Source organism: Nicotiana sylvestris, chromosome 4, assembly GCF_000393655.2.
Source record: "Nicotiana sylvestris chromosome 4, ASM39365v2, whole genome shotgun sequence".
In the NCBI taxonomy this organism is placed as follows: Eukaryota; Viridiplantae; Streptophyta; class Magnoliopsida; order Solanales; family Solanaceae; genus Nicotiana; species Nicotiana sylvestris.
The window spans coordinates 1,166,743-1,179,266 of NC_091060.1; the positions used below are offsets into that span (position 1 = coordinate 1,166,743).

The window sequence follows — 12,524 nt, forward strand, 5'->3', positions numbered from 1 at the left end:
GGGCAACTTAAGATGTACCTTTTTTCTTTTCTTGCTTTGAACACTAGGGTTTTTGGTGACCTTTGTACCCCGTGTTCCACCACCCTTCCCGTTGGATATTCTTCCTCTTCTTCCTCCCCTTCTCTCTGTACGTGGGCTGGGTTGTTCTGGTGTATGGGTGAGGGGGGAATTGCTGGAGGGTTGTTTTGGGGAATCTAGGTGCCTAAAGTGGATGGTATCGTTGGTGGTTGGCTCGACATTGTGCCATGCATGTTCTGGAAGGTGGGTGCTGGATTTGGGGGTGGTTAGACGTTTGGGAAGAGGGGTGATCTTGAGTTGAGAAGGTTGAAAGGCTGGAACGGAATCCATGGCTGCTGGTTCCATGGAGATGGAAGCCCCTGGTGTAGGGTTATGGCATGGGTTATCCAAGGGTTGTTCACTATGTTTCCCATAGCTATTCTCACTCCTTCCACTATTATTTGAGCCAAGTAGCATCGGTCCTCATCTAGATGATTATGTCCTCCCCATTGATCTGTAAGCTCAAGCTCAAGCTATGACCCATTAGGCCCTGCTCCAGCCATCTTTGGGGTACATGGTTTGGGTGTAGTGGTAGGGTTATGAATAGGGTTGGTGCTTGGGGTGGGTGTGATGTTGTTTGTGGCAGATTGAACACATGGTTGTTCCTTTGGTGTTGATCTCTTACCCAAACATTCCTCCTTATCCTTACGTTCCTTCTGTGGTAGTTACTTGGGAGTCTCGGCATTTTTGATATAGTGGTTATTAGGATCAGGAATTATATTTGGTTTTTTTTTGTAATGGTTGAGGGGGGATCTTGAGTGGAATATAAAGAGTTAATGAGATTTATTGTAGTAACCCCTGGAGTGTTCAAGGGGCTCATGTCATTAATGCTCTCAGAAAGATCCATATCAATTGAATTGTTGAGGTTAGTATCTAGGGACATGGGGGAGGTTGATTGATGTGATGTTGATGAAGTTGCTATGGAGGAGAAACGATTATTGAGGACAATGCTGCCATTTTTTTGTGTTGTACTAGGGTTGTTTGGTCCTATCTGTTGACTTGTAATGTGTAGGTTTGTGGACAAGGCTTCATAGTCCATAGATATGGGGCAATGGGGAGGGGTCAGTAGCATGATTTCCGTGTCATAGGTCCTAGGTTCTTTATTCATGTTTGGTTTATTGTTGGTTTGAGTAACAGGATTTGATTGGGGTGTTTTTGTAGGGCATAGGCTTTTGTCCGTTGGTTTATCCAAGTTTTGGGTTGGGGTATCGAAGTGCTCTATACTCTTTGTAGGGGGCTCATGTTTAGAGATTTTGACGAAATGGCAGCCTTGTACTGTTGAGGTCCCGAGGGCCTCGGGTGAATTTCAAATAGATTTGGGTTGTGTTGCACTCATTTTTCTTATGTTTCGACGCGGTTTCTTCAAGCATAAATGATATCATATTAAATAAACGAGCTCCGATTTCTTTTTTGATTGAAGTATTAGATCCGTATCGTAATTACGGACCCGTAGCAAAAAGAATGGTCCAATTTGGACATCGTATGAGGATTTTATGATCATTTTACTAAGAATTAGGTTGCTTGATTTTTCATATTAATTACGAAATTGCCACTGACGGCGTATTTAGAAATCTGCACTATTTGCAAATATTGAAACCAACATATCTCATTCATTATAAGGTCAAATTGAGTGATTCAAAAGCCTAATTTGACTAGAATTTCACAAGGAATCCACTGGAGGCATAAAAAATGAATTTTGGGATCATTTGGCATGAGAAGCGAGGCAGAATAGCCGGTAGAAAAATATATAAAATAAGGGTTTGTTCATTCGGTCATATTTTGAGTTGGGGAGCTTGGATTTGGGTGATTTTGGAGGCGATTTTCACCATAGAGATTGGGGTAAGTGTTCTCTACTCGGTTTTGGTTATATTTCATGAATCCATCTTCGTTTTTGGGATTTGATTGATGATTTCAAAGTGAAATTAAGGTAGTTAGGGCTTGAGTTTTGGAGAGTTTTAGGTAGGGATTTGAGGGACCAAAAGAGCCGATTTTGATAAATTTTATATGGTTAGACTCGGGAGAGGACGAAGTTTATTATTCTGCCATTTTTGACTGATTTCGAGACATGGGCCCGGGGCCCGGTTTTTGGCCGATTTTGGATTTTTGGCATATTTATGTAGTTTTTATTGTTGAATTCGATTCTTTAGACTATGTTGATAGTAGTATTCTGATTATGGATAGATTCGGAGCTTTTGGAGACCGAGTCCAGAGACCAGGGCATCCCGAAGTAGGATTTTACGCTGTTGAGGTAAGTAATAGTTTTAACTCTGGCTTTGAGGGTATATACCCGAAGAATTTGATATCATGTGATTATTTGGAGGTGATGCCCACGCTAGGTGACAGGCGTATGGGTGTATACCTCGAGGGATTGGGACTTGGTCCGTCCCGTGAGGTTGCGAGGCCTAATAACTATTATTTGTGGTTATGTGTTTACTTGTTGTTGAACTTGTTTGCCTTCATATTAGAGATCATGCTTAGGCTTTATTCATGCTCACATTATTTGTACTCAGTCATAGAAATTATTGTACATGTTTACCTCAGTCTCTATTGTTTGCTAATATGATGTGATACTTGATGTGGACTGTGTTCCCTTATTTGTTGATGATGGTGAGACTAGTGAGGTACATGATTGAGTAAGGCCGAGGGCCTGGTTGTGAGGATATTAATATCATAGGGCATGAGTTGTCCGCGTAGCACGTGAGTTGACCATGCGGGTCCAGGTATTGATATCATAGCGCATGAGTTATCCGTGTAGCACGTGAGTTGACCGTGCGGAATCCAGGTATTGATATGGTAGCACGTGAGTTGTCCGTGCTTAGCGCTTGGGCTTTGGGAGCCCCTCCGGAGTCTGTACACACCCCCAACGAGCGTAGAATGTTGAGTGTATTGAGTGTTGAGTGCAAGTACTGAGTGATGGAGTGATATTGCTGTGAGGTTGCATTTACTTTTGTTGTTGTTGTATTTATCTGTTAAATTTCTTTGTGGCATTTACTGAGTTATGGAATTTACATGTTTATTCCTATTATTTTTAAAATTGTGAAAAATAAATAATTGGACTGTTTTGCTTAGCTCGTCACTACTGCTCAGTTCCTTAGTAATTTATGTTACTACTGAGTCAGTTGTACTCATACTACACCCTGAACTTTATGTGCAGATCCAGGTGTGTTAGAACGTGGCGATCGTTGATTTCAGGCCGGCTATTTGTGGAGATTACAAGGTAGCTGCCAGCGTCCGCAGGACCTTGTTACTCCTTTTGTCATTTCGTATTTTGGACAGTTAGACAGTTTATATATCTTAGTTCATAGTTTTAGACACTCATGACTTAGTGACACCCCGATGTTTGGGACTCGTTTATTTTATATTATTTATATTTAGAGTTGCTTTAGTTTATCAGGAATTAAATTATTGAAAATGTTTTATTAGATTCTTATAATCAAATTAGTAGTAATATTTTGGGAATGGGCTTGCCTTGTAACACGATATGCACCATCACGACCATGATTACATTTTGAGTCGTGACAAGAATTTACACACATTCAAGAAAATCCTTGATTGCTTATGTAGGCTAATAAAACTTTTGTAGGATACCCTTGAATGCTTGATTGGCTAAAACGACCAATTACATAATCAAAATTGCGCTCTTGACTTCCTTATATTGCATGTCGAGTTTGTGAATAAAAATATACCATAAGCTTTTCGCTAGAAAAATTCCTCGATTTAAATGATTTTATCCTTTTAACTACTAATTTCACACAAATTTCTCATCTTACCAATTTTTTTTTTTTTCAAATATCTAGTTATTATATTCAAGTGTAGTATTGGCCGCATGTCATATATCATATTCTTAACTAAGGTGACATTAGGACATTAAAAATAAAATAGAAGTATGATAAATGAATATGATCATAAATTCAAATCAACTAATCTTAGCATGGACATAAATTTCATGTTCATTCTGGTAATGATAGAGTTTAGTGGCACAGGAGTTTTATGAGATTTAATGGGCAAAATTTTTTACTACTGGAACAAGATGATGTGTATAATTGAGTATGCATGAAGATTTCAAGAGCATATGAATAAAAACATAACAAAACCCACGTGTAAATAAATTGTTGTCATTTTGTCGTTAGATGTTAATTATTTTATATCATTAATTAATATTATGCGCAAAATACATGATAGTTAACTATAGTTAATCACTAATAGTTGTAGTTAAATAAAATGATATGTGTCAAATATTTATTAGACGGGCGTAAACATCTGGTCCGGATAAGTTTTTTCCTAATTATAGTCGTACAAGATACGAGATCTACAATTGCCTCGAGAATTATCTTGAAATCATACGTAATTCAACCCAAAAAATAACGGGATTTACTTGTTTATTAATCAAGTAACATAATTCTCGATTCAAAAGACTTGAAATCAAAACGTCAAGAGTGGAGAGATATTATCTACCAGACTACCACTACATATTTGCATGGTTAAATTGATAAAATTAGTAAATTATTACATTATATTCTTTGATGGTGAAGGCGTTTGTTTATATTTTCTCATTTGGGACAAAGCATGATTACTTGGTACCATGTGCGTATTATCTGGCAAATCAGTATAGCAACAGTTTAAAAAATTGATGAGAATAAAGTGGAAAATCCATTTATTAAAAATTGGAAAGAAAATTAAATGTCAGCTTCAATTTAATAATTAGTCGGTGGTGAGTGTTGACTTAACTGGAATTAATCAGCATTGACCTCCCAAACGCGTGAAATTGGAAATACAATAATACCCTCAAACTTCTTCTAACATTAATACAATGCCGGTAAAAACTTGCTCGCATTTAAGTTTTATTCCAAATCATATTAATATATCATAGTTACATGATAAATTACAGCTTGTTTGGATAGTTGTTATGCATCGTTTCATAATGTATCGTATCGTACTGTATTGTATTGTACTGTACTGTATCGTTTGATAAATACAATGTTTGGATAGATTGTGTCATTTGTCGTCGTTTCATGATATCATGCACCAGCAATATGAAGAATAAACTTGTAATATTATAAAGAAAAATTATGGTACAAGGTAAAATTACTATATAAAAAAGTAGGGTAAATGATAAAATAAAATAATTTAATAATAATAAAATGTGAGATTGAGAGAAAAAGACAAGGTAACGATGCGACCACACCAAATCGGTCGTTACATAAAGTGGCACATGTCGTCGTTATGTAACGACGGATTTAACGATACGATACAATAAAATTTAAGTAACAATCAAAACAAACATTGTATTTAAAGGAACAATACGATACGATACAATGAGTAACAACCATCCAAACAAGCTGTTAAGGTACAAATGTGTATTAGTTAACCATAATTTAGTGAGAATTATATAATGAAGATATATGTTATGTATTCGCTGATATATGTAATATGTACCTCATTATTTTAAGATTTTCAAGCTCTGAAAATTATATAAAATAATACTCCCTCCGATCTATAATAAATGACCTTTTGGCCTTTTTGTTTTGACTCAAAATAAGTGTCCTTTTACATAATCAAGAAGAAATTAACTTATTTTTTTAAAATTTACCCTTCACATATCCCAATGTGTCAAGGTAACAATATGCAAATTTTAATTAAGGGTAATTGAGTTAATATTTTCTTAAGGATATGTTAAAGGCAAAAAGTCACTTATTATGGACCGGAACTATTTTCACATTTGAATGACTTAAATAAAAGAGTTTTAAGTTTGTGTACAAGTGGTGCAAACAATCATATCATTTAAAAATAATTACAGACTACTTTATGTAATTTAATAGTAAGCAATTTGCTATACTATTTAAAATTATAATGACGGTGTAAACTTAAATCTTAAAAGGAATTGGTTGAGATTGGCTATGAAATAAAAAAAATCCATTCACACTCAAGGGTGTGGGAATCAAATGGAAAATGGAACAAAAAATGGAATAAATTCAACAATTTTTGCCAGATAGACCTCCTTGATTGGTTCCATTTGACAGACAGAAATTCATTCATTTAATTATGATTTGAGAAAAAAATTACAAAGATTTTACATTTTATACTCTGAAGTAAAAAAATATTCACACAACCATGTTCTTAGGGCCCGTTTGGCCATAAAAAACTTCACTTTTTTCGAATTTTTTTTACTTTTTCCGAAATCAGTATTTATCCATAAAATTTTTAATTTTCACTTGAAGATGAATTTTGGAATTTTTCGAAAATTTGAAAAACTTCAAAAATCTGTTTTAAAAAAATTTCATTTCAGATAACTCACAAAAATTCAAAAACAACCAAAAATTATATTTATGTCCAAATACAACTCTAATTTTTAAATACCATTTTTACTTGAAAAATAATTCACTTTTTCTGAAATTTTATAATTCTTATGTCCAAACGCCCACTTATAAAGTCATTACAAGTAAATTTATATTGATAAACATTAATTTATAACTTAAAAAAATAATAATATATGCACTGTCATTGTACATAAAAAATAGTAATTAAGTCTTTCTCAAGTAGAAGACATCCACACAAAAAGATAAGTCAAGAATCAATGAAGCCAAGTCAAGAACACCAACTTTGTACAAGTCAAAAAATCTCAACCACATTCTAATAAAAAATCCCAACTATATGATGCCAATAGGCAACTTTGCCAATCTTGACAAGTCAAGGTACAAACAGAACAGCACACAGTACAATCCACATCAAGCACATATCACTTACATCATCTAGAACTAATTAGCTAGTTAACTTCTAAATTTTAATGTATTGTCCATAGAAAAACCAATCATTTAAATCCAATTACAAACTTTAGAATCTATAATCTTTTATGTCAGCCACTAATCTAAAAAGATTATTATTCTTAACCTTTTTGACCACTGCATTATTATAATACAAAAACAAGAATCACAACAATCTCTTATATATAAGAAAATCTCAACATCACCACAGATAAAAAATAAATAAAAGAACAAGTGAAATAATAATAAATAAAAAAAGATTTTACCTTTTTACAACCCCAAAAGTGAAATCTTGAAAAGGGGTGAATGGAAGTTGAATCAACATTAACACAAACTTTAAACTCCAACAAGAAACCAAACAAGCTAAGATCTATCAGATTTCCAAGACTGTCTTTCTTGAAAAAAACATCCTCAAAAAATAGCTCAAAATCAAAGTTTTCTTGTCTCTCCATTGATCCAACAATTGATAACTTGAGCTCTGACCAACTAAGTCTAGTGAAAATGCCAGATTTATCACCAAATTATATGAAGGTTACAACTAGCTATGATGCAAAGAAAGGAAGTACTTCTCAGGTAAAACTAAGTGTCTGCACTTTCTTGATTCTTGTATTTGATCAAACAGTACAAATGACATAGAAAGTATGTTATTCGGATTCTGCAAAAATTTTGCCGCACCAATGTCAAATCCTTCAAAAATGCATTAGTTTGGGAGGATCCGACACGTACCCGACTGTATTTTGAAGAGTCCGAGCAACACAACATAGAAGTATTGACTTAGTCCTAGTAGTCTATATGTGTTGACAAAGACATAATATTATAGTATGAATTTTTTCTTACTTGTCAAAATTATGATAGTGTCATTTCTTGGTTGAATTGATCATTGTTAAAGAAAGCAAAATACCAATTCTTTCTTTTGTGTAACACCCTTTTACATGTTTCAGAAGGGGATTGGATCAGTAGATGAGATCTCAATTGATTCATCAACTTCAAGATCATTAGCAGCTGAATTATCTGCACAAAATAAGGATGACAAAATCAAGAACAGACCAGTAATGAAAAAGATAATGAAGAACTTTGGGAGCACAAGGTCATTTAGAAGAAGGTCAAGATCAGTAATCAAGAGTCCTATATCTGATTATGCTGCAAGTTCTCATAATTCATCTTCAGTTGATGTTTCAGAATCATCACCACCACATTATAGGAAAACAACAAGTTGTTCTGAAGGTAAAAGTTATTCTCATTCAAGTTTACATAATAGCTATGAATCTAGCTTTGATAGTAGTGATCAAAGCCGGAGTCCGAAAAAATATGTGCAGAGTTTGTCAAGGACAACTAGTATGAGAAGTGTCAAGATTTTGATAAATAAGGCTAGTTTTAAATCCAAGAGGGGTTCCTCTAAATGCTGTCAAATTCCGGATAAGGCAACGTGTTCTTCGACTCTTAAGGATTCTAAGTTTCGCGAACATGTGGTGTTTCCACCCGGACAAACTGAATCAGATAGGATATCTAAGTTTAAAGTTTGTTCATATCATCATTGTTCTCTACATGGAGGACATTATGATGATCCTTCGCCCCCAGTAAAGCGCGTCTATAGGAGGAAAAGAGTGCTGAAATCACAAAAAAGTATCAGAATGAAAAGTGAGTCAAGAAATGGAGAGAAGTTTTCTGAAATGACTCAATTCAGCCCCAGTGCAGATCCTTCTGTTTGTGTAGAAAGCAATACTAAAGAAGATGCTGGATTTTACCAGGCTCTTGAATATGCTGATCTTGCTGAGATTGCCTTTGGTGAAACATCATTTCCAGAACAAAGTTACCAAGAGACACTCAACATAATGAGAAAATATTCTACACAAGAACAAGACACTCATTTTACAGCTTCAACATGCTGCAATTGTATGGCGCGAGAGCGGAGTGAATCTGTTTCTGTTACTGATGCTGTAGACTCAAAAGATGACAGTACTACAGCATCAGCTGTTTTCGGTCACCGGGAGAGAAATCTTTCACTTGTCTTAAAGCAAGATGATAGTGTCTCTACATCTGGTAAGGATGAAAGTAACAACAAAACGAGATCGGTGTTGGATATTTTTAATGGAGCAAAATGTAGCAGTGCAAACACTCAGTCTGAAGATGGACTATTCACTAATAGAACGAGATCGGTGTTTGATATTTTTCACGGAGAAAAATGTAGCAGTGAAAACTCTTCAGTTTCAGCTAGAAATATCCAGCTGGAACTTGGAAATATCCAAGAAAAGGATGGCAAAGCTGATCTGGACGAGGACGTTGATAGCACATCAGGTTCAGCTGTGGATTCTGAATCCAAGAATTGTCTTCCACTTGAAGTTGCTGAACCAAAGAAGAAGCATATGAGCATGTGGAGTATGATTCGTAGGCATATGATTCCGGATGCATCTGCAGAATCTGAAAACAAATCGTCTAGTGGAGTTAATGAAGAAAGTTCTGACTCATGTTCGGCTTTTGTTGAAAGAGAATTGATACCTGCAAATGAGGATGCAGAAAATCAAGAAGTTGAATTGCGGAAGCTTTTCGCCATCAAGCTGGTACGAGAAGCAATCGAAAGAATCCTTCTTCCAGAAGTTCAATCTGATGACCAATCAGTTACAAGCGAGTCCAGTGCAGATCAAGAATCCTTGGAAATGAATCACATTGAAGGTATGAAATTAGTACAGCCTATATTGTCTTTATTTGTTTAATGAGAGACTTTCAGAAACAGCCTCTCTACCCCTCGGTGTAGGGGTAAGGTCTACGTACACACTACCCTCCTAGACTCCACTACCCACTAGTGGAATTTCACTGGGTCGTTGTAGTTGGTGTTGTTTAATGAGAATTTTAGCATGAGTAGATGTAAGTTTTATCTGTTCTCACTATAGGAATGATCCTGAAAAATTGATGTATGGTTTTTCAATGCAACAGTGTCTACCAAAGAAAACTTGGAGTCAAAAAGTTTGAACACAGAAGACATTGGCGGCTCAGAGAAGGAGCCAGCACGAAAAGATGTCAAAAGCAAACCCGAGAAGAGAGCACCAAAACACTGGAGCAATCTTAAGAAGTGGATACTTCTCCAACGATTCGTTAAGGAGTTGGAAAAGGTGAGAAAGATCAATCCAAGGAAGCCGCGGGTTTTGCAGTTGAATCCTGATCCTGAAGCAGAAAAGGTTAACCTAAGACCTCAAACAGCGGATGAGAGGAAAAGAGGAGAAGAATGGATGCTTGATTATGCACTTCAGAAGGCGATAAGTCAACTTGCTCCGACTCAGCAAAGAAAAGTGGAACTGCTTATAAAAGCATTTGAAACGGTAGTTCCACCCCAAGGAGACAACAGCCAGGTTGCATTTCCTAACCTCAGAGCCAGCAGTGAAGAACATTTGCAAATCACAAGCAAGGATAATGAATTGGTCACTAGAGCAGGCGATGTCTCTTCAGTTTCCGAATGTGAGGCCACTGAGAATGCCACTATATCCAGCGACGAGAAGGTAAAAGAAGCAGACAATGTGGAGCTCCAAGAGTCGCACAAAAGTACAGCTGTAGATTTACATTCAGTAGCGAGAGACAGGAAGTTAGAGCTTGACAATCATGATGGTGAACTGTCGGATTCATCCGCTGCAGTGAGCATCCAGAGTTCAACTTCAGCCTGTGATGCAGCAATGCAAGAAAATGTAGCTATTGCAGAGTCAGCAAAAGAACGTGAAAAAGCACCTAAAGCTGTTCGGGGATTTTCTCTCCTATTTGCAATGTCCGATCCAAAGAAAAACGAGGCAGCATCCCAAAATCAGGTGGATAAGCGGAACTACATCAGCATGTGGCACATGATATCACAACATGTGCTATCAGATGTTGCATCAAAAGTTGGAAATGAACTACTTGATGGAACTGATGATGAGGTGGAGGACAGCAATACACCAACTAGAACGAGAACCTGTAATTCTCGCCAGGATTTCACCGACACAAAGGATGAGCCAGATACAAGCAGAGAAGATCATAATCCAATCCACAATGGGAGAAATTTTTGCAGAGATGATGCTGTCAAACTCATACGAGAGGCAGTTAACGAGATCCTTACAACGCCAATTCAAGATGATTCATCTGATACACAGTCGATAACCAGTGACATAACCATGGACCAGGGGTTCTCTGATATGGAAGGTGAAGCAAAGAACAGCTCAAATTCTACAGAGGAGAGCTTGACAAATCATGGCATGAGCGAAGATGGAAAAACGTTGGATCAAGAAACAAAGGGTCCGGAAGCTAATACTATCAGCACAGAAGAAGACAAATCACTCGCTTTAACCAAGAACAAAATTGAGCCACAAAAGTCCAAAAACTGGAGCAAGCTGAAGAAGTTGATCCTCCTCAAGAGATCAATCAAGGCACTGGAAAAAGCTAGGAAATTTAATCCACGAGCGCCTCAGCTTCTGCCTCCTACGCCTGATCAAGAACCTGAAACAGTGGATTTAAGGCATCAAATGACAGATGAGAGGAAAAAAGCAGAAAAATGGATGCTTGATTATGCGATGCAGCATATAGTAACCACGCTAACTCCTGCCAGGAAAAAAAGAGTGGCGATGCTTGTGGAAGCATTCGAAGCAGTTGTTCCACTCCCAGAAATATGAATCCAACAAATTCTTTGACTACTTTCCTATAGGAACTATGAAGGTAAGAATACTTTCCTGTATACTTTCTACTTCACTGGTTGCGACAAAAGAAGCCTATAGAAACTATATTACAAAATAACAAAAAGGAAACTCAAAGGTAACATATAGAATTAACAGATGTCTAGGCTAAATAGGACTATAGAAACCAATTTATGCAGTTCTGAATGATTTTACTACCAGTGTGGCTACAAAGAAGAATTAGCCAGTCAGTAAAAGTTGAAAACAAGAGTAGAAGGGCAGTCCGGTGCACTAAGCTCCCGCTATGCACGGGTCCATGGAAGAGCCGGACCACAAGGGTCTATTGTATGTAGTCTTTCTGTAAGAGGCTGTTTCCACGGCTCGAAACCGTCATATGACATCAACTTTACCAGTTACGCCAAGGCTCCCCTTCAACGAGAGTGATGAATGATAAATTATGACAACATTTACTGATTTTATTCACTATAAGAGGATTCTAATCTGTGGTCACTAATATGCAGGTTATAACTTGAGAAGTTGTGCATTTGTATTGGAAGAGATTGTTTCAGCACATAAGTGATCAATACAACAAGCTTTCATTGATTCATTGTGCAGCAATTGCTAAATAGAAGTTTGATGTGAGGGTGCATATGAAGTTTTGTATAAACGTAGATAGGAACTATTATATTTTCTGCTACAGAGTGTACTCTATATTACTATGACAATTATATTATCAGCTCTGAGAATGGTCATGTATGTATTAATGGTCAGTTATATACAATCAAAAAGAAGGGAGCCTTGGAGCAACGTTAAAATTGTCTCTGTATAGTCTATAGATCTCGGCTTCGAGCAGCGAAAGCAATCACTAATGCTTTCATTAGGGTAGGTCGTCTACATCATATTTTTCGGGGTGAGGCTCTTCTCCGGATCCTGCGTAAACACAAGATGCCTTGAGCACCAAGCTGCCCCTACATAGACTCAAAAAGATAATTTTCCTTTTTCTCTCTAGACTTCTTCACATCTATCTATACTCTCTGCTCGATTGTGCCCTAGGGCATAGAATTGATTCTCTACAACT

At 36.6% G+C, this 12,524-nt stretch overlaps 1 protein-coding gene across 1 annotated transcript; it reads left to right on the forward strand.

The window, feature by feature from the left end:
- Nucleotides 1-7,109: 7,109 nt before the first annotated feature.
- On the forward strand, nucleotides 7,110-12,253 carry LOC104235712 (uncharacterized). Its single transcript, XM_009789526.2, has 4 exons — nucleotides 7,110-7,391; nucleotides 7,760-9,488; nucleotides 9,750-11,489; nucleotides 11,968-12,253. Exons 1-3 carry the CDS (start codon nucleotides 7,125-7,127, stop codon nucleotides 11,444-11,446), a joined length of 3,693 nt encoding a protein of 1,230 aa, XP_009787828.1. The 5' UTR covers nucleotides 7,110-7,124; the 3' UTR covers nucleotides 11,447-11,489; nucleotides 11,968-12,253.
- The last annotated feature ends 271 nt before the right edge of the window (nucleotides 12,254-12,524 follow it).

Coding starts and splice junctions, on each gene's coding strand:
- LOC104235712 (XM_009789526.2), top strand. CDS start 7,125: ATGGAAGTTGAATCAACATTAACACAAACTTTAAACTCCAACAAGAAA. Junction 7,392..7,759: donor AGAAAGGAAGTACTTCTCAG/GTAAAACTAAGT, acceptor TACATGTTTCAG/AAGGGGATTGGATCAGTAGA. Junction 9,489..9,749: donor GGAAATGAATCACATTGAAG/GTATGAAATTAG, acceptor TCAATGCAACAG/TGTCTACCAAAGAAAACTTG.